Below are 26,864 nucleotides of genomic sequence, written 5' to 3' on the forward strand. Positions count from 1 at the left end.
GACGGGTTCATCTGATCTGGATCGAACTGGTGGAACTGGACTCTGGTGAACCCGGGTCTCAGGTCCCAGACTCTGGTCCTGGATCTCACACACACTCTCACACACACTGGTTCAGTCTCACTTTTAAACCAACTTCCTGTCCTGTGATTTTCAAATTAAAAGTTTCACCGATTAAAATTATTATTAGGATTAATTTTCCAAATATAGAAAAACACCAGAACTGGTCCGGTCCAGGATCCAGAGAGGGGGGAGGGGGAGTGAGGGGGGGGGGGGGGGGGGTACCAGAGTCCAAACTGATCAATGAACTGATGAATTGATGACACACACACCCCCGACCCCCCAGCAAAGAGAATCCAGACCCAGACCACCAGCACCTGAAGAGCTGAACCCTGGTTCAACTTGGACCAAAAACTACAAAAACCTCTAAACCTCCAACCGAGAGAGAGAGTGAGAGAGAGAGTAAGGGGGTGAGTGAGTGAGTGAGTGGTTGTCATGGAAACGACATGATTGACAGGCTGGCCCCTCCCCTCCCCCGCCGCATCACGCCGCCGCCGCAACTCGCTGAAAGGCAACAAGGAAATGAGAGAAAAGAAGAATAAGAAGAAGATGATGAAGGCAGCAGCAGCAGCAGCAGCAGCAGCAGCAGCGGCAGCGGCAGCGGCAGCGAAGGGGGAGAGGTGAAGGTGTGTTAGTGTTGGCGGTCCGGTTCCATCCGGTTCCATCCGGTTGGGTCCGGTCACTTGAGGTCCAGCACCATGCTGGCCGGGTTCTCCAGGTATTCCCGCCACAGGTTGGAGAAGCGGCACATGGTGGCGCCGTCGATGATGCGGTGATCCGCCGACCAGCTGACCTTCACACACACACACACACACACACACACACACACACACACACACACACACACACACACACACACACACACACACACACACACACACACACACACACACACACACACACACACACAGCGTTGGAATTAGCAAGCACAACCGCCTACACCTCTGTAGAGTCAGACTGGCCCAGATTTACCCCGGCTCAGATCCAAACTGCATCAGATGCCATCAGGCCCCTGCCACTCTGGGACACATGTTTTGGACATGCTCAAAACTACACACATTCTGGTCAGAGATTTTCAATACATTCTCTTATATTTGTAAAAAAAAAAAAAAAGAATCGAGCCAGATCCAGTTATCTCAGTATTCGGGGTTACCCCTAGCAACAGCGGGCTATCAAAACATCATTCAGACTTTATAGCATTCTCAACATTACTAGCCCGCCGACTTATCCTTTTTGGTTGGAAATCAACCACACCTCCATCCCATTCACGTTGGGTCCGATGGCGTTTCTTAGCTAGAAAATCAGATGCACAATTCAGGGCTCTGTAAAAAGGTTCAAAAAAACTTGGTGCGATTTTTTAGAATACTTTACAAGTGAATTTGATGCAACCACCTTAGATCAGTAGCTCTCTCCCCCCCCCCCCCCTTTCTCTTCTCTTCCTGTCTTTTCTCTTGTTGATTTTCTTTTTTCTTTTGGCATGTATCTGTACATGGGTTGACTATTGAAAATGTAACAAATTGAAGCAAAAGAAAAACTGTCTATGTAGTACGTATTTATGTATATTATAAAAGACGCACACTGGAGATGGGATCCATGTATGGTATTCATGCAATTGTGTCTGTTTTACTACAGTTTTTTGAAAACTCAATAAAAAACAATTTGAAATAGAAATTAGCAAGCAATTTTCTTTCCGCTATGTACTTTAATTAATTGGATGCTGCGCTGTTTTACAAAGCTTTAATCCTGGTGCCAGCAATTTAGACGTATAGTGTATTCTATATTATAGCTATAGACACATACTATGGCTCGTTTGAAAGGTGAAACTTTCTGCTTCCAATGGGGACAAACCGTTTATTTCTATATGCCTCCGTTCCTGAGCCATCCAAAGCTAAACAGTGACCAGTTTTCATCAAAATCCCTGCTTGTTTTCTAGAAATGGAGGTATAATACAGCGTCTTTTATGAAATATGAGCTGTTTGTGCCTTTCACTCTTCTGATACTTACATTTCTGGGTCAAAGGGCTCGTGGAAGATAAATACTGTTGTTATATTCACAAAACCACCATGGGGGGGCGCTACAAAACAACAATAACACAACTACTGCTCCACCGGACTGGACTGAGCGAAGCCTGGCGGGTGAAAGCAGAGCGGCTGAGCTCCAGTCAAACTCTTTATACTCTTATATTTTGCATTAAAACACAAACACACACGACGTCAGGATTGAAGCTGAACGTGTTCGCTAACTAGTGGCACCAAGGCCCAACAGTAGATTTAAAGATATGGGCTGTTTTATTCAGTATGTTTGGCGCCTAGAGGGCTGCGTGCGCCACTGATTCGACTCAATGCAGCAATCATCAGAAACCGAATTATGATAAAATGTCCAGATTGTGAGTTTTCATGAGTTTTTGATCCTCATCTATTTCAGTTCTGTTCATCATAGAGTTCCCAAATTCACACATAAGGTGGGTTAGAGTGGTTATTTTCTTATGTCTTTTAGCACTCAATGAGTTAAGAGGCGGCCTGATGCTACTGCGACGCACAGTGATAATCTACTGGTTATCATTACTTTGTACTCTAATAATCCAACCTGTCTCAACCCGCGGGCCATAAAATCCGGTGGTTTCCTCACCCAGATAACTTTGGTGTCAGATGATGCCTTCAGATGATATTTAGATCCATTCAGAGCCTTGTATATCTGTATAATGGGAGTGATCGGGGCACCGAGATGCAGCCTCTAAATAACATTATCTGCCCCGAAACTCGTTCATTTCAACAGTATTATGTTTTAATTCACTAGCTCTAATTACCTTTTTTTTAATGGCCCCCAAACATTTTGAAAATGGCCTCATTTTTGAGACCATGGGGCCAAAATTGCCCCGAAAATACTTTCTTAATTTCTTACCCCGCACACACACACAGGAAGGGGGCGGGGCTTGTCTTATCTAAGTACTTCGTCGTGGGAAAGCCTGTAACTCACCTGCATTTTCCCCAGCGCTCCGATGGCGACCTCAGGAGGGAGGATGACTGGTTTGGCGTACGTCCCTCCGATCTACAACACACAGGAGAGAGAGAGAGAGAGAGAGAACATGATGATATGTTCTCTCCATGGTAACCACCCACTCCACAATATATTTAACTCTCATTTCCTCTCCCTTCCTCCCCTCTCCTCTCCCCCTCCTCTCTTCTCCTCTCCCCTCCTCTCCTCCCCTCCTCTTCTCTCCTGCCCTCTTTCCTCTCCTCTTCCCTCCACTCTCCTCTCCCCTCTCCTCCCTTCTTCCCCTCTACTCTTCTCTCCTCCTCTCCCCTCTTCTCTCCTCTGGTCTCCTCTTCTCCTCTCCTCCCCTCTTCTCCCCTCTCCTCTTCTCCTTCTCCTCCTCTCCTCTCCCCTCTCCTCCTCTCCCCTCCTCTCCCCTCCCATGAGCCCTTTCCCCTGCTGTTAAACCGGCCTGCCCTCCCTTCCATTCACAGTTAAAACTCTTATTATCTGGATTTGGTCATCTAGAGAAGCTTGTATCTGCTCTGAACAACTGGGGTAAAGGTAAAGGTGGATTACGTGATCCTGGATGGCAAAACAAGGGATTTCAAAACCCTTTGAACAACTGGGTCCAGGTCTTTAAAGAAAAAGTTTGAATCTACAATGTAGAAAGCGATAAAAATAAAGAAGTCCAGTCTGGACCGGGTCGTACCTTGTAGGTGATGTTCTGGCAGCTCTGGTCCAATGAGGAGTTCAGGATGGGGAAGTGCAGGAGTCCCAGAGAGGCAGCCTGAGCCAATGAGAGCACAGCATCAACGTCAGCGCCAAACATCACGTGACCAATCAGCATCAAGGTCGCCCATCAGGCCCCCCAAAAAAATTATTGTAATACCTATTTTTACTTTGACGTGGTGTGTGTTTGAAAACAGGGTACAAAAAATGTCCCTATCAGGGGAACGTTAGTGATTTTTCACAGGATCTGAGGGTTAAACATACATTTGCAAGGCTAAGCTTAAAACAAATGTGTATTTCTGTTGCAGGTGTAAAATTGTGGCATTCACAAAGCAAGGAACTGAAAAGTTGTACAAGTATGTCTCAGTTTAAGAAAATGTTTAAAAAAGAAAAGATAAGCGTCTACAAAAAAGAAGAAGGAGAAAGAGAAAAAGAAGGGAAAAAAAGAAAAGATAGATAGACGAGTGGTGTCCACTGCTATTTTGTTTGTTTTCTTGTCACTACTATGTTTCATCATCTTTAATATTTTGAAATAGAGTATAATATTGGTGTTGAAGTAAGCTAATGTAACTATAACAACAGAGAGGGGCAGGTACTATAGGTTTTCTTCATCCTGCTCCTTTTCATTCATGGTGAAAATGTGTACATTATGTAAATATGTGCAACCCTGTGTATACCATGAATGGAATAAATCAAAATGAAATTAAATGAAAAAAGTCCTGCTGCACATCATTCCAGGTAGACGGGGCAGAACATTTAAAAGCCTTTTTGCCCAGTTCCGTTCTGACTCTCAGGACCTGCATCTGTATAATGTCCAGAGAACGTATAGGCCACATCGGCTGAGGTTTCTACACACGTGTAAATACAAATATGTAGGCAAAAGTCCAAGAATAGATGTATAAATAAAAGTGACAGAGTGCGGGGGGCTCACACTGTGTCTCCACCACCACCCACCTGTGGATGTCCTCAGGTAAACACTGCAGTCGGTTTCCTCCCATGTCGAGCCACTCGAGCGCCGGCAGAGCGACCACGCAGTCCGGCATGCCGGTGAAGTCGTTCATGGACAGATCCAGGTGCTGCAGGTTCCTCAGGTGTCTGAACTAGAGAGAGGGGACACACAACAGACCTGAGACCAGCAGCTGGACCAGAACCTCTGGATGGAGAACCTTGTTATTCATGTTAGTGCTCGTGCTATCAATCGTCTCAGAGGTCAGTTTAGTCTGAAGAGCTGAGAATTTGTGGAAGTTAGTCGACTCTCAAACATAATAATAAAAGTTTACTGGACTACTCCCCCAGATGTTTAAAGGGATAGTTCAACATTTTGGCAAATTGGCCCATTGCCATAATCCCTATAGTCATAGCAGTAGGTTCGTTACCTTTAGTTGTCGGTGCAAGCTGTTTTTAGAACGGCGGAGCAGAGCCGTGAGCTGCTCAGAGCTACGCTACGGAGGCTCATGGGATTTCTTGGTTTTCCTCATCAAACTCATCAAATACACAATCCAACAACTCCAAAACGCTCTGGTGGACAAGTTGTGACCTGCACATTCACCACGCTATGAGATAATAACACAACGTTACCACACAGAGTTGTTTTAGAGGGAAATTCATGCAAAACCACTGATGCACGTTGCCTTCAGGGACAGTTTTTCATCAAGCAGTCTCTGCATTTACCTCTAAAACAACTTGATGAGTTTGATGAGGGAAACCAAGAAATCCCATGAGCCTCCGTAGCGTAGCTCTGAGCAGCTCACGGCTCTGCTCCGCCGTTCTAAAAATAGCTTGCACCGACAATGAAAGGTAACGAACCTACTGCTATGACTATAGGGATTATGGCAATCGGCCAATTTGCCAAAATGTTGAACTATCTCTTTATTAAATGATTAAAACACCTTTTACTACTGTAACGAACATGGGAATGCAAAAATAAAGTGGTTCTTTTATCAAAGTTAACGATATTGTTTGGACAGAGCAGGTATTATCCCTGTCACTGATTTAATAAGGGATGTCATCTCACCAACAGTGTAACATGAGTTTAATGAACTGGAAAGATTAGCAACATTTATTTTTCATTTATTCCCAATGTATATATTTTGTATTACTTAGATTAGTAGATTACAGTTGTATATAAACTGTTCACTGAGATATTGCTAAAATATTTCTATATTCTTAGATAAGGGTCAACTTAGAAGTGACATCATCTAAAATTCAGTTTACGGCACATAGTACTGTGGTAACTCGGCTCTGAGACCGGCATTTAAGATTCAGTCCTACACAAAGTCTGATTATAACTAACTTTTAAGTGCATCTTTCAGTCAATAGTTTGTTTTACTCATAAGTCGACTCCTATCTGGTCCGTACCTGGTCAGGGAGGTGGTCGAGGTCCCGGTTCATGGCCAGCTCCAGTCTCTCCAGACTCTCACAGCCGCTCAGCTCCTCGGGAACCACCTGCACTCTGTTGTAGCTCAGCATCAGCTCTCTGAGCCGCGTCAACATCCCTGAGACCAGAACCAGAACCAGGAGGACACATGGTGAGACCGGCTACAGGGTCGGTCTTCTAAACCCAGGGGTGCAGATCCGATGCCAGGATTGGGGGGGACACAAAAGTGATTTTTTTTTTTTTTTGCCCATATGCAACTCATACCATGCCGCCATAAATCACAACTCCACAGAGTCTCGGCATATCATTCAAAAAGTCCTGCACAGGGAATCATTTATTGTGCTTATACCTTTCTTGTTTATTTGTCCTAAACAACCAACAGCGCGTATCACTGCTGTTATATTAGTAAATTATAATTTAAAGGGTCTCGGACATGTAATGTCTACTCACATTCTTATCTTTTGCCTCCCACCGACCCTCCCAGATCTCCAATTCTTCTCACCATCTTCCTTTTCTCCCAGTGTATGGAACTTTATGCATGATTAATTGATATGGATGAATATATAAAATATACAAAAATATGAATCCTAAGATTGAGGGGGTCGTTTTCTTTAAAGCCTGCTGATGTCATCAGCGTCTGTGAAAGAAACTACCCATCATTTGCATCGTAGTGGAGGAGACTAGAGGTGGAATGTGGAGTCAGAAATATAAAGGGCTGACCCAAAAAAAATCGAAGCTTCGAAGCTTCGTTCGTTGCCATGGTAATCGATCTTTAAGTCCGTGATCGATTGTTTTTTTTTTCTTCCTTTTTTCCTTTTTGACACGGTTCTCATCGGCAATTGTTACATTAAAATGAGTAGGCGACTTGGCATCCTGGAAACCTGCTTGATTTATGAGATATGCAGTGTTTGTTTGCCATAACTTTCATTATTTCCGCTACGCCCCCCCCCCCCCCGATCGATTTTATGTACGCGAAGCTTCGATTATCAAAATATGATAATCGGGTCAGCCCTAGAAATATATTTGTCAAACATTATTTGTTCCACCATTTCAATAATTTCTTTTTAGATGTGAGGAATGTGAAGTCTGAAAATACATTTGTTAAATTTTGAATAGTTTGGGGTATTTTTATTGGGGGGGACAATTCATGTTTTTCAGAAATTCCCGTTCCCCCCGGGATCTGCACCCATGTCTAAACCCCCTCTTTGATCTGTCGGAGCTACTACTGACCGATCTGTTTGGGGATTTCAGAGACGCCGTTGCGGGACAGATCGAGCACCAGGAGGTTCTGGAAGCTGGAGATGAAGTGAGGGATCTTCTGCAGTCCGGTCCGGTGGAGCTGCCACTCCTGGACCTGGTTGAGCTGGACCAGACAGCCCGGTAGGACCTGCAGAGACAGACACTCACATCAGACCAAGGGCGTCATTTATGATATTTAAAAAAACAAAATTACTGGATTAATCAAACAATAATCGATTATTATATTAATTATCAACTATTTTGATAATCTAATAATCAGTTTGAGTAGTTTTTTTAAAGAAAAAAAGTCCAAATTCTCTGATTTCAGCTTCTTCAATGTGAATATTTCTGGTTTCTTTGTTCCTTTATGACAATAAACTGAGTCTCTCTTTGGTTTGTGGACAAAACAAGACATTTGAGGACGTCGTCTGGTGGTTTGAGAAACACTGACTGATGTTTTTCAACGTTTTATTGAACAAACAAAAAATCAATTAATTGTTTAAAATAATCAACAGATTAATTGATAATGAAAATAATCGTTAGTTGCAGCCCTATACCAAAAAGTAACTGAGTTAGTAACTGAATTACTACATAATAACAGTAACTATTGAGTTACTTTTATTTCATAAAATGCTCAAATGTGTTAGACTAGTTGATGGACCGAAAAAAAAATGTATAACGTAAACTTTAACAGGTGTAGCCTATTACTATTTTCTGACGGGACTTCTTGAGTCAAGTAACGGCGCATTTTATTGTCAGTAACGGTAACAGCGTTGTAACGGGGAAACAGTAACTTTTTTGATTACTGTTACTGAAAAAAGTAGCGCCGTTATTTTATGACCTAGACATAGTAATCCCTGGTCATAGTTGGTCAAGTCCATATTCTGCTCAGAAACATAATGAAAAGAGCCACAAGGCCAAGAAACAGTCTTAAACGGTTGGTTCATCATATAAAAGGAGAAAAGACACTGTCCCAAGGAGGTGATAGTCATATCACTGAGTTAAAAAGTTAAGTGTTATCTCAAGTCAGCTGTCTGGTCTCAGTAGCTACTGAATTGGCTTTTCTCTCTGAATCAAATTGTTTTTTTTGCATTGTGCTATTGACAAGCTGTGATGTGCTATGTTCATAATGCTTCATCCAGGCAAGATAATAATACTAATAGTGGTAAATGACTGAAAGGTGGGGATGACAAAATAAAGAGGTAAATAAGCCTTGTCCTTTTATCAAAGTTAATGATTTTGCACTTTTCTGCTTAAAAAAAATCCCTATACAGACAGATATCTTAACCCCCTCCAAATGTTTAACCCAAAGCTACGCCCCTGCATCAGACTGAAGACTGGACCAGGACAATCTGACAGATTTACCTATTTAAACTTGCACTTGCACTTTAGAAACTGGCACTTTATACCAGGCACTTTACAGATCACATGCACTTTATGTATAGGTATGAATGTGTATATGATTGTGAACCACTGTATAATTCTTGTGCATTTCTGTCTGTTTGTGTGTTACCTGCTAAGGGACTACGGATGCAAATTAGCAAGTTGCTAACTCTGACGCATTTACATTTGTGCACACGTACGAATGTTCATTAATGTGTATTGTCCCTTTTAAATAAATAAATAAATAAATAGATACCTTCCACTCCTCCTGCTCGATGCGGAGCACCAGCCGTCCGTCCTCGGTCTGCAGCTTCTGTCTGAGTGGAGCCAGAACGGCCCGGTCCTCCCAGACCCCCAGGCTGAGTCTGGAGCGCCGCTCGGTGCCGCTCCTCCTCCTCTGCTGCTCCTCCTCGTCCTGCTCCTCCCTCCTCCTCTTGATCCGGGTCTCCCACAGAGCTCTGACCGAGCCGATGGAGCCGCACACCACCACGCCCCCCCACCATGGTGACCACGACGACGATGACGTCACAGCGCCGCACGGGGAGACAGGCGAGATGACCTCTGACCTCTGAGCTGCAGCCTCGCTCTCCTCCTGATCATCCTGTCGTATTATCACCAGAGGAACAAATACTAAACATTTCATTTCTTTGATTTCATTTCTATTTTACTAAATAAATTATTTTTTTCTAATTATTCATTTAATTGAGGCCTGTATTGAGGCTGCATTTTGTAATAATGTAATTAATTTCACCTCATGATGTAATATTTTGTAAAATCTGCCACATTTTGTAATAAAATTCTTTAACGCAATATGTAATAAACTTTGCTGCATTTTGTAATAAGTTGTTACATTTTGCACAAAATTATTATTAAAGTTTCTATATAAAAAAGTGCAACACTTGTATTTTGTAACTAATGCAATATGTAACAACTTATAACAAAATGCGGCAAAGTTTATTACATATTACGTTAAAGAATTTTATCACAAAATGCAGCGTTATTACATCATGAGGTGAAAATAAAAAAAATTGTATTGTAATGCAACTTTATTGTGGTGCTACAAGACCTAATCTATTATTACTATTATTTAAATCAATGCTTTGATTTTTTAACATATATATATATATATATATATATATATATATATATATATATATATATATATCTTAAATGACTCTTTGTATATTTATTTTATCCTTTTTACTTTTTAAAATGATTAGGGAGAGATTCACCTATATTTAATTGTGCTTCGTTGCTCGATGACAATAAAGGAAAATTGAAATTTACAAGATAACAGAAAATCCTCATTTTGGTGAAATTACAACAGTGATTTATTTGATTTGATTTGTTTTTCATTAATCTTCACGTTGTCAGTTACACAGAATGAAAAAAAAGTACATTTACTCTGAGTGTATCTTGTTAGTTGTATTTTCATTAGTGCTGTAGTATTACAGTGCAGTAATATAACAATGTAGTGTTATTGTTGTGTAGTATCACAGTAATGGACTGTTGTGTTACAGTGTTGTGGTACTGTAGTCTAACAGTGTTGTAGAACTACAGTATAATTACAGTAGTATTATCATAGCACCACTGTGTTATTGTAGTACTGTAGTATTACAGTGTTGTATTATCAGAGTACAGCTGTACAGTGCTGTGCAGACAGATACCCCCACCTCTACCCCCACCTCTTACCCTCTTACCCCCCCCTCTTACCCTCCTACCCCCACCTCTTACCCTCTTACCCTCTTACCCCCCCTCTTACCCTCTTACCCCCCTCACTCAGAGTCACATGACTGGGCCGGTCCTGGTCCTGGGTCCAGGGAGAGGAGTCGGGGTCTCTCAGCCAATCAGAGCGGAGGACCTCCCACCTTCTCTCTGACCTCTGGAGTTTCTGACCGCGTGTCCTCCTGCACGTTGGGACGTTGTCATGGTGACGGCAGCATCTGGTCCACACACAGCAGCCCTACAGAACAAGGATGGGATGTAGGAGCTCAGTGCATCATGGGAGTTTGGTGAAAGAAGCTAAAATGAGTCGTAGCAACAAGTAATAAATATTTGACACATGAAGTAAACACATTGGCCTTTGGTCAGCCCTATATATTATGGTATTAAACTACATCTTTTTATTTAACTAGGCTAGTTAAGTCACAGTAGCATATACTGATTTGTTGAACTTACAGGCTTGTTACTAAGTATGTATTACAGTTTTTTTCAGTCGCTTTGGTGCTTTTCTCACATCACTCTTAACATTTGCACAACAGTTAGTGCATTTCTCAGAACAATTATTGCAAACTGCAAAACCTAGTGGATGACCTGCAAAAGCGCGTCACTTGCTCAAAATGGATTGTCCATCCCTCAAAAGCAAGTACTCATGTCAATGAAACTGTCAGTGTCGTCAAAATGAGAAGTCCTGACACCATCGTTTATGAACAAGATGGTCAAATGGCTTTGTCATGTTTTCATTAGGACACTTTATTCTCTAAGTGTTTTCCAATGCACAAAGTGATGATACTACCTGAAAATGCTCCAGACAGCACTATACACTACTTGTACAGCCATGTGAAAACTACAGTAAAGTTACACATTACTGTATTTAGTGGAGATACTGAATATGTATGTTTCACATTTCTACTGCATATGCTCTTTGCAATTCTGATTTGTTCACAGCATTGTGCAAAGGAAAAATACACTACAGTCATCTACAACAAACATAAGAAACACTCTTTGGGTACAACTTTACGTAAACTATGTTGCAGTACATATAGTACCTGAACCTACAGAGTACTGTAAATCATTCCTGCACATCCAGACGTTCCAGTCACATTTTCATCTACATCACTCTGTCAGTTGTAGCGATTGAAACAGATTCAATATTCCCAAAGATACAGTAATGTCATCCTTACATTGTATCTCTTTCAACCTTATGCCATTGTTTGTAATGGGCTCAGTCTCTTCCACCTCTGTGAGGTTGTCTTGTAATCCTATGTGATGCAGAGTAAAATTACAGTAATGTATAGTACATGCCTACTGCATCAACCATTATTACTGTAGTGTACAATACTGTCAAAGTGCTTCCTACTTATAAAATGCTGTAGTGCAGTACCGTGTAAGTCTAAATGTAAATGTAAAAAAGTTCTTGTCCCACTGTATCTTACAGTAATGCCTGACACAATGACAGCAGTGCAGATTGTTTAGTGCTGAATACATACCTGTTGTTCCTTACTGTAAATGTTTGAATCATTGAATTCACAGTGCTTCTCCCAACATTTAAAATTAGTTTGACAGATTTCGAAAACTAGTTCAACAATTTTGTATGTAATGACTCAAGCAATGAAATGAGGACTATTAGTTTTATAGGGAAAGACTATTCAGCGTTCAAAAGTATAGTTCATTTTGACTGACATGACATAAACAAATGATAATGTTGTAAAACAGCAGAGAATTGTATGAGAGCAACTGATACATGTCCAAAAGCATTTGCAATTTGTTCAGAGGAAGGAGAAACTGCTACTATGATGTGGACAAATGACTACATGTTGTGGAGGTTGAACTAATAGTTATGAGAACTTTCATTCTGATCTGAGAATAGCACCAAAGCGATTGAGAAAAACTGTAATTATCATGATAAATAAAACTCAACCTGTCACACAGCTCCATGTTGTCTCTGTGTCTGTGCCGCTACCGTCTGTTCCACGGTGAAGGGGGGGGGGGGCAGCTTCTGCTCACCTGACTCTGTGCAGCTTCTTAAATCCAAACAGTCCGACACAGCGACGCACTGCTCCTCTTTGGCCTCAGTGTCTCGGACTTCCAGAGCAGCTACAGCGCAGCGTTGTGACCTCAACCATGGTTGATGAGAGCAGAAATGTTGTTGTAGGCCTGTGCATATTCTCATTTGTCCAGGTCATAGTATTTCAAAGGAGGTTAAATCGAAAGCAACTGGACTTATACTGAGTCTCCACACCAGTTAGTTGGACCAGTCCCAGCCTGGTCAGATGCTACATGAACTGATGAAGCCTCTTGGATGAAGGTGAAACGTCTTCCTAGACAAATAACTAAGTCCAGTTGCTTTCGATTTAACCTTCTTTGAAAAAAAAAAAAAAAAAAAAAAATTGTTGTAGTGAAAATGGGCGGGCTCGTGAATTTTTTTTTGAAACGAGTGAAAACGAGCGCTAATTCGCGTATCTCGCGTATCTCGCGTTTGGTTGCGCGTAAAAGCTCGCGCGAAAAAAAAGCGTTCCTCGTGTTTGGCGGGAAGCCCCTTTGGGTCTTCCCGCCAAACACGATGAAAAGGACGAAGACGCGAAGGTCCCGTCGCCATAAAAGAATCGCGTGTATTGCGTCGCAAAAAAAAAAAAGTCGCGTATACCGCGTCTCGCGCCTAATCGCGTCTCGCGCCTAATCGCGTCTTTGCGTCACGGCCTTTTACACCGCGGACGTAACGAATAAACGGTGACGGTGTGAACGAACAACATAGAACAGGACCAGACGTGGCGTTGTTTCCTCTTTTCACCGACAGCTCCACTCTCCCTTACTTACACAACTACTGTTATTGTTGAGGCAGAGAATTGTGGGATTTGTAGTTTTTGACCAATCGCAGGTTGTGATCTTTCTGTTTTTGTGATGTTCCCGGTTCACACCATAGACTTTTTTAGGGGCAAATGCGAGTGAAATGCTCGCCCATGGAGGGCATAAGAACATTTAAGACCTGTCTAAAACCTGTTAAAATCCAGAGTCCCTCATTGGGGGACTTGAAGACATGCATAACAATAACAGAGCCCCCACTGCACTGATTATGAAAGAATATGGTCATATTATGTCAAATTAAACAGCTGAAGCTGGGCTACAACGTGTAAAAACCATGTTTATATGACCCAAACACAGCCCAAACACTACTCAAACAAACAACTAGACATCAAACTTCATAAAGCACCTCTGTGTGGACCCAGTCGCCACATTTCTGGCTCGTATACTACTGTACATTATGCAAAACACATCAGCGACCGCTCATCTGAACGTAAACACTGGGGCGTCCCTCAACAACCGCGCTTACACAGCAGCTAACAGCAGCACGGCAGAGGGAGAAGACAACAACGAACAAAGTCGAGCAAAACCAGACGCTGCGTGGCCAAAACATGGTCGTACATTTGCTCTTACCTTTGCTGTTTTGCCGTGAAAAGGTTGTGTTATGGGTAAATCCACAATATTTCCAGTTGAACTCTGCCTAGTGTTTACATCTGAATCAGCCGGACCGAAATCCGAACGGAAGCCTGGTGCGCGCGCACACAACCCCACGTAGGCCTGCACGTGGATCTGCTGATCTGATTGGTTCATGGCTGGCACATGGCTGCCAGTGCGGCCAATCACATCGACCTGGGTCTAGCGTCATTCTCTGCTCTCTAATGGTTAGAATGAGCTGCCAATCACTCGAATCGACCACTCCGCTGCAGAGATAGAGGCTGAAAGCCCAACCCCCACCCAAACAAGCTGCTCTGAGCAGCAGGACGCAGAGAGACTGAATCCACTATGTTAGTTATTTACAATCGGTTCCAGTAGATTTATTTTCAGTTAGTTTATCCAAATTGTGTGAAAATAAAGATTAAACAATGGTTTATAGTAGCAGGTGGTTCCAAGCTGTGCCAAAAATGGACATTTTGGAAAGTTCGCCTGGATATTTTGTAGTAAAATCTCAATAATTCAGGTTCAGGTTCAGGTTACTTTATTGATACCCAAGGGTAAACTGGTTTTGCAGTCGAGAGTTAAACAAGCAACAGAAAACAAACAATCAGTTCAGAAACAGGACATTTAAAAAGAACACATACACATAAAACAAGAGACAGCTTCGGCTCGACAGAAAGTGCTGCAGTTCGTGAAATAAATATAAGAAGTGAAAGACATGAGGCAAAAAAAAAAAAAAAAAAAAAATTAAAACACCAAGAGCAAAATTTCCTCCAGGTTAAGAATGGATAAGAGCAATAAGATAAAAACATTGTAAAGTACATTGTGCTTCCGAAAAGTGACTTGTGCAACTTTTGTGCAAACTACAGCTTGTTCACCAGTGTTACTGCAGCTGGAACAAAGCTGTTTTTATAACGTTTTGTTCTACAAAATGGGACTGACAACCTCCGTCCAGAGGGGAGAAACTGAAATTCGCTGTGCAAAGGGTGTAAACTATCATTTAAAATGGTCGTGGCTATCCGCTGTAACTGCCTGGTGTACAGGGAAGAAGGGTTCAGCTGTGGCTCGCCTATCAGCTTACTTGACCATTTCACAATTTGATTCAATGCATTCTTGTTTTTAATAGAAAGGCTTCCAAACCATGACACCAAAGAAAAAGATAAAATAGACTCAATAAAGGCACGATAAAAAAGAATCATCATGGTTCTGTCAACATTCCAGTAAGACAGTTTTCTCAGACAGTGCAGACGCTGTTGTCCTTTTTTACACACAGTTTCACAGTTCTCTTGAAAGTTCAGTTTAAAATCAATAATAGTCCCAAGATATTTGTAGGATTCCACACATTCCACTAACTGACCTCCTATGGTTGTGGCATCATATGTGTGGATTTGTTTGCTAAAATCAGTTAACATGTCCTTTGTTTTCGATGCCGGTGCATATTCTCATTTGTCCAGGTCATAGTATTTCAAAGGAGGTTAAATCGAAAGCAACTGGACTTAGTTGTTTGTCTAGGAAGACGTTTCACCTCTCATCCAAGAGGCTTCATCAGTTCATGTAGCATCTGACCAGGCTGGGACTGGTCCAACTATCTGGTGTGGAGACTCACTATTTAACCTCTTGTGTGGGCGTTCACAAGGGTGATGATGTCACTGGTTCCCTTTTGTGCTCCAAGTGCCAACGACAGTCGTTGGAGTGACTGTCGTTGGTGGGAAGTTGGTTCGACTTCGTTAGTGCCCTATTGTGTTCTAACGACAGTCGTTGGAGTCACTTGCCACTTGTGAACAGTGGTTGTTCTTTGAGGCTAGATTGTTGAGTCTCCTGGGAAGGGATGAAAGGGCAGCATTGTAAATTGGAGACAGGTGGTGTCTCAGACCTCCTCCCCTGTTGAGGGTTGGTTTTTCTACTTTTACAAAAATGGCTTCTTTAACTCCTCTTTCAAACCATCTGTCCTCTCTGTCTAGGATTTGGACATTGCTGTCCTCAAAGGAGTGGGCTTTCTCCTTGAGATGTAAATGAACAGCAGAGTCCAGTCCTGAGGAGTTTGCTCTCCTGTGTTGGGCCATGCGTTTATGCAGTGGTTGTTTTGTTTCTCCAATGTAGAGGTCTTTGCATTCCTCGTTGCATTGGACTGCATACACCAGATTGCTTTTGTGGGTGTGTGGTGTTCTGTCCTTTGTTTTCGATATGTTAATTTGAAGATGTGACTCTTCACACCACTGCACACAAAAGGCCTTCAAGGTGGCTGTCATTAACCCTTTACTTAAAAAACCTTCTCTTGACCCAGATGTCCTCGCCAACTATCGGCCTATATCCAACCTTCCTTACATCTCTAAGATCCTTGAGAAGATTGTCCTGGAGCAGCTACATGAACATCTGCACAGCAACGAGCTCTTTGAAGCTTTCCAATCTGGATTCAGAGAACACCATAGCACTGAAACAGCACTTGTCAAAGTCTCTAATGATCTTCTTATAGCTTCAGACAGAGGTCTCGTCTCTGTTCTTGTACTTTTGGACCTCAGTGCTGCATTCGACACCATCGACCACAGCATCCTGCTGCAGAGACTAGATCATGAAATAGGGATTAAAGGGCCCGCCCTGAAATGGTTTAAGTCATACTTATCTGACAGGTTTCAATTTGTTAATGTTAATAACGACCATTCAGAGTATAGCAGAGTTACGCATGGTGTACCGCAGGGTTCAGTCTTAGGGCCAATCCTCTTCATTCTTTACATGCTCCCATTAGGTGGCATCATCCGGAAGCATTCAATCAATTTTCACTGTTATGCGGATGATACGCAACTCTACTTGTCCATGGAGCCAGATGACAGAAGCCGGCTCATCAATCTGCAAGACTGTCTGAAAGACATTAGATCCTGGATGTCCTCTAACTTCTTGCTACTGAATTCAGATAAAACTGAGGTCATTGTGTTTGGACCTAAACATCTCAGGGACACTTTCTCTGATCAGATCGCTACTCTAGATGGCATCACCCTGACCCCGAGTACAACCGCGCGGAACCTTGGAGTCATTTTTGACCAGGACCTTTCCTTTAGCTCCCACATAAAACATGTGACTAGGACCGCCTTCTTCCATCTGCGCAGTATCACTAAGATTAGGAATATTCTCTCCCAGAGTGATGCTGAGAAACTAGTGCATGCATTTATCACTTCTAGGCTAGACTACTGCAACTCTCTCCTGTCAGGATGTCCGAAAAACTCTCTAAAGAGTCTCCAGCTGGTCCAGAATGCCGCAGCGAGAGTTTTGACAGGAGTTAGGAAGAGAGAGCACATCTCTCCCACCTTAGCTTCTCTCCACTGGCTTCCTGTAGGATTTAGAATAGACTTCAAAATCCTTCTGCTGACTTATAAGGCTCTTAATGATAAAGCTCCAACCTATCTGAAAGAACTAATCATTCCTTACTGTCCTACCAGAGCACTCCGCTCCCAGAATGCAGGTCTGTTAGTGACTCCCAGTATCTCTAAAAACAGACTGGGAGGTAGAGCCTTCAGTTACCGGGCTCCTTTACTGTGGAACCAGCTCTCTCCATGGGTCAAAGAGGCAGACACTCTAACTACATTTAAGTCTAGACTTAAGACCTTCCTTTATGACAGGGCTTTTAGTTAGGGCTGGTTCAGGTAGCTCTGAACCATTTTATAGCTACGCTGCTATAGGCTTAGACTGCTGGGGACACATCTGGTTACTCAGAGCCCTCTCCTCTCCTCTCCTCTCCTCTCCCTCCTCTCCTCTCCTCCTCCCCTCCCCTCCCCTCCCCTCCCCTCCCCTCCTCTCCTCTCCTCTCCTCAGTATATTTTTGAACTGTCATTTTCTGTTGTACTTTGTAGTTTGGCCTTGGTGTCTCGCACTCTCTCTGTGTTTCCGCAGATCCACCGGAGCTCCATCTCTCTGCACCAGCCGCCGCCTACATCGCCCCCATCCCACCCCTTCCCCTGCCGTTAGACCGGCCTCCCCTCCCTTCCCATGGACCAGTCTGCCACCCAGTCCTCCCATCGAGCTGACCGGCTCTCCCTGCCCCCCCCCTCCCCTCACTAGAGACTGCCTTCATCAACCCCTGCTAACATTTCCATATTCCGCACATTCTGTGAAAAACTGTAAACTGTTTTCTTGTCTGTAACAACATCTATTGCACGTCTGTCCGTCCTGGGTGAGGGATCCCTCCTCTGTTGCTCACCCTGAGGTTTCTCCTGTTTTTCCCTGTTAAAAGGGTTTCCATGGAGTTTTTCCTCAGTCGATGTGAGGGTCTAAGGACAGAGGATGTTGTTACGATGCCATGTAAAGCCCTTTGAGACAAACTGTTTGTAAAAACGGGCTATACAAATAAAATTGCCTTGCCTTGCCATTGCCTTGCACAAAGTCATCAACTATAGGGCCATGGCCTCTTTCATTCTTTTGGAGCAGACTAACAATAACAGAATCATCTGCATACTTAATAATAGTCCTGTTTTGATATTTGCCTCTGGCACATGTTTGTATAATGAATGAACAGAAGTGGAGAGAGTACGCATCCTTGTGGGGAGCCTGTGGAGCTATGAAGCTGACCAGACAGGACCCCCGTTCACCCTTACTCTCTGTGTCCTATTAGTTAAAAAAATCCAAAATCCAGCCCACAAGATTATAATTAAAATTGAATTGTTCTAAAAGGCGCTTGGCCAAAATGTGTGGTTGGATGGTATTAAAAGCAGATGAAAAGTCAATAAAGAGAATTCGAGCATGAGATCCACTCCCTCCAGATGCTTAAAGAGCAGGTGGAGCAAGGTGGTTGTGGCATCCTCTACTCCCCTGTGTGGCCTGTAGGCGAACTGCATGGGGTCAAGAGCATTTTTAGTAATTTTTAAGATCTCTGACCTTACCAGTTTCTCAAAGTTTTTTCATTAAAATTGAGGTCAAAGCAACTGGTCTAAAATCATTAAAAATTTTGGGGCCACTAGATTTAGGTACTGGGGACCACTATAGCATCCTTCCAGACCTTTGGGACATATTGTGTCTGCAGGGATTTATTAAAAATGTAGTGGAATATGGGACTCAGCTCTTGGATTTAATCAAGCGTCCACAGATATATCTGGGCCTTGACTTTTGTTGACTTTTGTTTTGTAAAAAACATTTTCAACATCTCTACATGTGATGTTAAAATGCTGGTCGTTCCTAAGTTTATTCTGAAGTTCCTGAACCTTCAAACTAAAATCTGTGTTATCAAAACGAGTGTAAAAGCAGTTAAGAGCATTGGCAAGCTCACAATCAGACTTAAAACCCTCTAAGGGAAACATGGCTGTTATTCCCTTGACTCTGGATGCCCGCAATTGTTTTCATGCAGGACCAAGCTGAGCCAAGGTTATTTGCAGCCATCTTATCTTCAAGTTTGGACTTGTATCTCTGTTTAGCTTTTAAAATTTCAGTTTTCAACTCCTTAGTGGCCATATGTAAGTCAGAGGCGACTCCTTGCTTAAAAGCATTTTCTTCTTCTGTATACAGTCTTTTACGGACTTATTTACCCATGGTTTGTTATTTGGGTAGATTTTGACTTGTTTACAGGGAATGATCATGTCTCTACAAAAAGTCACATATGAACAAATGACATCAGTCAATTCATCAAGTCACACCACAGGATTCTTTAAAACACGTTCCAGTCTGTGCAATCATAACACTCCTGAAGGCACATAACAGATTCATCGGTCCAGTCTTTTATTTCCTTGGTTTGTACCTTCTCCCTCTTCAAGACAGTTTGGTATGTGGGCAATAGATGCACGCAGTTATGGTCTGCGGAGCCCAATGGGGGAAGTGGAACTGATTTATAGGCATCTTTCACTGAGCCATAGCAAAGGTCCAGTGTCTTATCCCGCTGGTTGGACAGGAGACATACTGGTAAAAGTTTCTCAGTGTCTTTTTCAAGGAGACATGATTAAAATCTCCAGTATAAAGTTTGGCGCGTCAGGAGAAATCGACTGCAGTTTTCAAATTTTTGACTTTTTAAGACCCCACGGATACCCTGTAACTATTACCCCTCGCAAAACTGTATTGTTCTGTATATAATTTATTTATTATATATATATATATATATATATATATATATATATAAATAAATAAAATTATATACAGAACAATACAGTTTTGCGAGGGGTAATAGTTACAGGGTATCCGTGGGGTCTTAAAAAGTCAAAAATTTGAAAACTGCAGTCGATTTCTCCTGACGCGCCAAACTTTATACTGGGAGATTTTAATCATGTCTCCTTGAAAAAGACACTGAGAAACTTTTACCAGTATGTCTCCTGTCCAACCAGGCGGGATAAGACACTGGACCTTTGCTATGGCTCAGTGAAAGATGCCTATAAATCAGTTCCACTTCCCCCATTGGGCTCCGCAGACCATAACTGCGTGCATCTATTGCCCACATACCAAACTGTCTTGAAGAGGGAGAAGGTACAAACCAAGGAAATAAAAGACTGGACCGATGAATCTGTTATGTGCCTTCAGGAGTGTTATGATTGCACAGACTGGAACGTGTTTAAAGAATCCTGTGGTGATGACTTGGATGAATTGACTGATGTCATTTGTTCATATGTGACTTTTTGTAGAGACATGATCATTCCCTGTAAACAAGTCAAAATCTACCCAAATAACAAACCATGGGTAAATAAGTCCGTAAAAGACTGTATACAGAAGAAGAAAAATGCTTTTAAGCAAGGAGTCGCCTCTGACTTACATATGGCCACTAAGGAGTTGAAAACTGAAATTTTAAAAGCTAAACAGAGATACAAGTCCAAACTTGAAGATAAGATGGCTGCAAATAACCTTGGCTCAGCTTGGTCCTGCATGAAAACAATTGCGGGCATCCAGAGTCAAGGGAATAACAGCCATGTTTCCTTAGAGGGTTTTAAGTCTGATTGTGAGCTTGCCAATGCTCTTAACTGCTTTTACACTCGTTTTGATAACACAGATTTTAGTTTGAAGGTTCAGGAACTTCAGAATAAACTTAGGAACGACCAGCATTTTAACATCACATGTGGAGATGTTGAAAATGTTTTTTACAAAACAAAAGTCAACAAAAGTCAAGGCCCAGATAATATCTGTGGACGCTTGATTAAATCCAAAGAGCTGAGTCCCATATTCCACTACATTTTTAATAAATCCCTGCAGACACAATATGTCCCAAAGGTCTGGAAGGATGCTATAGTGGTCCCAGTACCTAAATCTAGTGGCCCCAAAATTTTTAATGATTTTAGACCAGTTGCTTTGACCTCAATTTTAATGAAAAACTTTGAGAAACTGGTAAGGTCAGAGATCTTAAAAATTACTAAAAATGCTCTTGACCCCATGCAGTTCGCCTACAGGCCACACAGGGGAGTAGAGGATGCCACAACCACCTTGCTCCACCTGCTCTTTAAGCATCTGGAGGGAAGTGGATCTCATGCTCGAATTCTCTTTATTGACTTTTCATCTGCTTTTAATACCATCCAACCACACATTTTGGCCAAGCGCCTTTTAGAACAATTCAATTTTAATTATAATCTTGTGGGCTGGATTTTGGATTTTTTAACTAATAGGACACAGAGAGTAAGGGTGAACGGGGTCCTGTCTGGTCAGCTTCATAGCTCCACAGGCTCCCCACAAGGATGCGTACTCTCTCCACTTCTGTTCATTCTTTATACAAACATGTGCCAGAGCAAATATCAAAACAGGACTATTATTAAGTATGCAGATGATTCTGTTATTGTTAGTCTGCTCCAAAAGAATGAAAGAGGCCATGGCCCTATAGTTGATGACTTTGTGCAAGGCAATGGCAAGGCAAGGCAATTTTATTTGTATAGCCCGTTTTTACAAACAGTTTGTCTCAAAGGGCTTTACATGGCATCGTAACAACATCCTCTGTCCTTAGACCCTCACATCGACTGAGGAAAAACTCCATGGAAACCCTTTTAACAGGGAAAAACAGGAGAAACCTCAGGGTGAGCAACAGAGGAGGGATCCCTCACCCAGGACGGACAGACGTGCAATAGATGTTGTTACAGACAAGAAAACAGTTTACAGTTTGTCACAGAATGTGCGGAATATGGAAATGTTAGCAGGGGTTGATGAAGGCAGTCTCTAGTGAGGGGAGGGGGGGGGGCAGGGAGAGCCGGTCAGCTCGATGGGAGGACTGGGTGGCAGACTGGTCCATGGGAAGGGAGGGGAGGCCGGTCTAACGGCAGGGGAAGGGGTGGGATGGGGGCGATGTAGGCGGCGGCTGGTGCAGAGAGATGGAGCTCCGGTGGATCTGCGGAAACACAGAGAGAGTGCGAGACACCAAGGCCAAACTACAAAGTACAACAGAAAATGACAGTTCAAAAATATACTGAGGAGAGGAGAGGAGAGGAGGGGAGGGGAGGGGAGGGGAGGGGAGGGGAGAGGAGAGGAGAGGAGAGGAGAGGAGAGGAGAGGAGAGGAGAGGGCTCTGAGTAACCAGATGTGTCCCCAGCAGTCTAAGCCTATAGCAGCGTAGCTATAAAATGGTTCAGAGCTACCTGAACCAGCCCTAACTAAAAGCCCTGTCATAAAGGAAGGTCTTAAGTCTAGACTTAAATGTAGTTAGAGTGTCTGCCTCTTTGACCCATGGAGAGAGCTGGTTCCACAGTAAAGGAGCCCGGTAACTGAAGGCTCTACCTCCCAGTCTGTTTTTAGAGATACTGGGAGTCACTAACAGACCTGCATTCTGGGAGCGGAGTGCTCTGGTAGGACAGTAAGGAATGATTAGTTCTTTCAGATAGGTTGGAGCTTTATCATTAAGAGCCTTATAAGTCAGCAGAAGGATTTTGAAGTCTATTCTAAATCCTACAGGAAGCCAGTGGAGAGAAGCTAAGGTGGGAGAGATGTGCTCTCTCTTCCTAACTCCTGTCAAAACTCTCGCTGCGGCATTCTGGACCAGCTGGAGACTCTTTAGAGAGTTTTTCGGACATCCTGACAGGAGAGAGTTGCAGTAGTCTAGCCTAGAAGTGATAAATGCATGCACTAGTTTCTCAGCATCACTCTGGGAGAGAATATTCCTAATCTTAGTGATACTGCGCAGATGGAAGAAGGCGGTCCTAGTCACATGTTTTATGTGGGAGCTAAAGGAAAGGTCCTGGTCAAAAATGACTCCAAGGTTCCGCGCGGTTGTACTCGGGGTCAGGGTGATGCCATCTAGAGTAGCGATCTGATCAGAGAAAGTGTCCCTGAGATGTTTAGGTCCAAACACAATGACCTCAGTTTTATCTGAATTCAGTAGCAAGAAGTTAGAGGACATCCAGGATCTAATGTCTTTCAGACAGTCTTGCAGATTGATGAGCCGGCTTCTGTCATCTGGCTCCATGGACAAGTAGAGTTGCGTATCATCCGCATAACAGTGAAAATTGATTGAATGCTTCCGGATGATGCCACCTAATGGGAGCATGTAAAGAATGAAGAGGATTGGCCCTAAGACTGAACCCTGCGGTACACCATGCGTAACTCTGCTATACTCTGAATGGTCGTTATTAACATTAACAAATTGAAACCTGTCAGATAAGTATGACTTAAACCATTTCAGGGCGGGCCCTTTAATCCCAATTTCATGATCTAGTCTCTGCAGCAGGATGCTGTGGTCGATGGTGTCGAATGCAGCACTGAGGTCCAAAAGTACAAGAACAGAGACGAGACCTCTGTCTGAAGCTATAAGAAGATCATTAGAGACTTTGACAAGTGCTGTTTCAGTGCTATGGTGTTCTCTGAATCCAGATTGGAAAGCTTCAAAGAGCTCGTTGCTGTGCAGATGTTCATGTAGCTGCTCCAGGACAATCTTCTCAAGGATCTTAGAGATGTAAGGAAGGTTGGATATAGGCCGATAGTTGGCGAGGACATCTGGGTCAAGAGAAGGTTTTTTAAGTAAAGGGTTAATGACAGCCACCTTGAAGGCCTTTTGTGTGCAGTGGTGTGAAGAGTCACATCTTCAAATTAACATATCGAAAACAAAGGACAGAACACCACACACCCACAAAAGCAATCTGGTGTATGCAGTCCAATGCAACGAGGAATGCAAAGACCTCTACATTGGAGAAACAAAACAACCACTGCATAAACGCATGGCCCAACACAGGAGAGCAAACTCCTCAGGACTGGACTCTGCTGTTCATTTACATCTCAAGGAGAAAGCCCACTCCTTTGAGGACAGCAATGTCCAAATCCTAGACAGAGAGGACAGATGGTTTGAAAGAGGAGTTAAAGAAGCCATTTTTGTAAAAGTAGAAAAACCAACCCTCAACAGGGGAGGAGGTCTGAGACACCACCTGTCTCCAATTTACAATGCTGCCCTTTCATCCCTTCCCAGGAGACTCAACAATCTAGCCTCAAAGAACAACCACTGTTCACAAGTGGCAAGTGACTCCAACGACTGTCGTTAGAACACAATAGGGCACTAACGAAGTCGAAACCAACTTCCCACCAACGACTGTCACTCCAACGACTGTCGTTGGCACTTGGAGCACAAAAGGGAACCAGTGACATCATCACCCTTGTGAACGCCCACACAAGAGGTTAAATAGTGAGTCTCCACACCAGATAGTTGGACCAGTCCCAGCCTGGTCAGATGCTACATGAACTGATGAAGCCTCTTGGATGAGAGGTGAAACGTCTTCCTAGACAAACAACTAAGTCCAGTTGCTTTCGATTTAACCTCCTTTGAAATACTATGACCTGGACAAATGAGAATATGCACCGGCATCGAAAACAAAGGACATGTTAACTGATTTTAGCAAACAAATCCACACATATGATGCCACAACCATAGGAGGTCAGTTAGTGGAATGTGTGGAATCCTACAAATATCTTGGGACTATTATTGATTTTAAACTGAACTTTCAAGAGAACTGTGAAACTGTGTGTAAAAAAGGACAACAGCGTCTGCACTGTCTGAGAAAACTGTCTTACTGGAATGTTGACAGAACCATGATGATTCTTTTTTATCGTGCCTTTATTGAGTCTATTTTATCTTTTTCTTTGGTGTCATGGTTTGGAAGCCTTTCTATTAAAAACAAGAATGCATTGAATCAAATTGTGAAATGGTCAAGTAAGCTGATAGGCGAGCCACAGCTGAACCCTTCTTCCCTGTACACCAGGCAGTTACAGCGGATAGCCACGACCATTTTAAATGATAGTTTACACCCTTTGCACAGCGAATTTCAGTTTCTCCCCTCTGGACGGAGGTTGTCAGTCCCATTTTGTAGAACAAAACGTTATAAAAACAGCTTTGTTCCAGCTGCAGTAACACTGGTGAACAAGCTGTAGTTTGCACAAAAGTTGCACAAGTCACTTTTCGGAGCACAATGTACTTTACAATGTTTTTATCTTATTGCTCTTATCCATTCTTAACCTGGAGGAAATTTTGCTCTTGGTGTTTTAATTTTTTTTTTTTTTTTTTTTTGCCTCATGTCTTTCACTTCTTATATTTATTTCACGAACTGCAGCACTTTCTGTCGAGCCGAAGCTGTCTCTTGTTTTATGTGTATGTGTTCTTTTTAAATGTCCTGTTTCTGAACTGATTGTTTGTTTTCTGTTGCTTGTTTAACTCTCGACTGCAAAACCAGTTTACCCTTGGGTATCAATAAAGTAACCTGAACCTGAACCTGAATTATTGAGATTTTACTACAAAATATCCAGGCGAACTTTCCAAAATGTCCATTTTTGGCACAGCTTGGAACCACCTGCTACTATAAACCATTGTTTAATCTTTATTTTCACACAATTTGGATAAACTAACTGAAAATAAATCTACTGGAACCGATTGTAAATAACTAACATAGTGGATTCAGTCTCTCTGCGTCCTGCTGCTCAGAGCAGCTTGTTTGGGTGGGGGTTGGGCTTTCAGCCTCTATCTCTGCAGCGGAGTGGTCGATTCGAGTGATTGGCAGCTCATTCTAACCATTAGAGAGCATAGAATGACGCTAGACCCAGGTCGATGTGATTGGCCGCACTGGCAGCCATGTGCCAGCCATGAACCAATCAGATCAGCAGATCCACGTGCAGGCCTACGTGAGGTTGTGTGCGCGCGCACCAGGCTTCCGTTCGGATTTCGGTCCGGCTGATTCAGATGTAAACACTAGGCACAGTAGGCAGAGTTCAACTGGAAATATTGTGGATTTACCCATAACACAACCTTTTCACGGCAAAACAGCAAAGGTAAGAGCAAATGTACGACCATGTTTTGGCCGCGCAGCGTCTGGTTTTGCTCGACTTTGTTCGTTGTTGTCTTCTCCCTCTGCCGTGCTGCTGTTAGCTGCTGTGTAAGCGCGGTTGTTGAGGGACGCCCCAGTGTTTACGTTCAGATGAGCGGTCGCTGATGTGTTTTGCATAATGTACAGTAGTATACGAGCCAGAAATGTGGCGACTGGGTCCACACAGAGGTGCTTTATGAAGTTTGATGTCTAGTTGTTTGTTTGAGTAGTGTTTGGGCTGTGTTTGGGTCATATAAACATGGTTTTTACACGTTGTAGCCCAGCTTCAGCTGTTTAATTTGACATAATATGACCATATTCTTTCATAATCAGTGCAGTGGGGGCTCTGTTATTGTTATGCATGTCTTCAAGTCCCCCAAATGAGGGACTCTGGATTTTAACAGGTTTTAGACAGGTCTTAAATGTTCTTATGCCCTCCATGGGCGAGCATTTCACTCGCATTTGCCCCTAAAAAAGTCTATGGTGTGAACCGGGGAACATCACAAAAAAAGAAAGAGCACAACCTGCGATTGGTCAAAAACTACAAATCCCACAATTCTCTGCTCTCAACAATAACAGTAGTTGTGTAAGTAAGGGAGAGTGGAGCTGTCGGTGAAAAGAGGAAACAACGCCACGTCTGGTCCTGTTCTATGTTGTTCGTTCACACCGTCACCGTTTATTCGTTACGTCCGCGGTGTAAAAGGCCGTGACGCAAA

The 26,864-nt window shown here is 42.9% G+C and overlaps 1 protein-coding gene across 1 annotated transcript; it reads right to left on the minus strand.

Annotated features, from left to right (window-relative positions):
- Nucleotides 1-736: 736 nt before the first annotated feature.
- LOC311007995 (uncharacterized protein) lies at nt 737-21,358 on the minus strand (the record flags this gene model as incomplete). The annotated part of the gene is made up of 9 exons (XM_084001426.1): nt 737-850; nt 3,034-3,105; nt 3,743-3,820; nt 4,707-4,862; nt 6,121-6,257; nt 7,370-7,526; nt 9,018-9,362; nt 10,524-10,724; nt 21,278-21,358. The coding sequence occupies 9 exons, from the start codon at nt 21,356-21,358 to the stop codon at nt 737-739; spliced, it is 1,341 nt and encodes a 446-aa protein (XP_083857552.1).
- Between the last annotated feature and the right edge of the window lie 5,506 nt (nt 21,359-26,864).

This window comes from Trachurus trachurus (genome assembly GCF_905171665.1).
Source record: "Trachurus trachurus genome assembly, contig: scaffold_166_arrow_ctg1, whole genome shotgun sequence".
NCBI classification, from domain to species: Eukaryota; Metazoa; Chordata; class Actinopteri; order Carangiformes; family Carangidae; genus Trachurus; species Trachurus trachurus.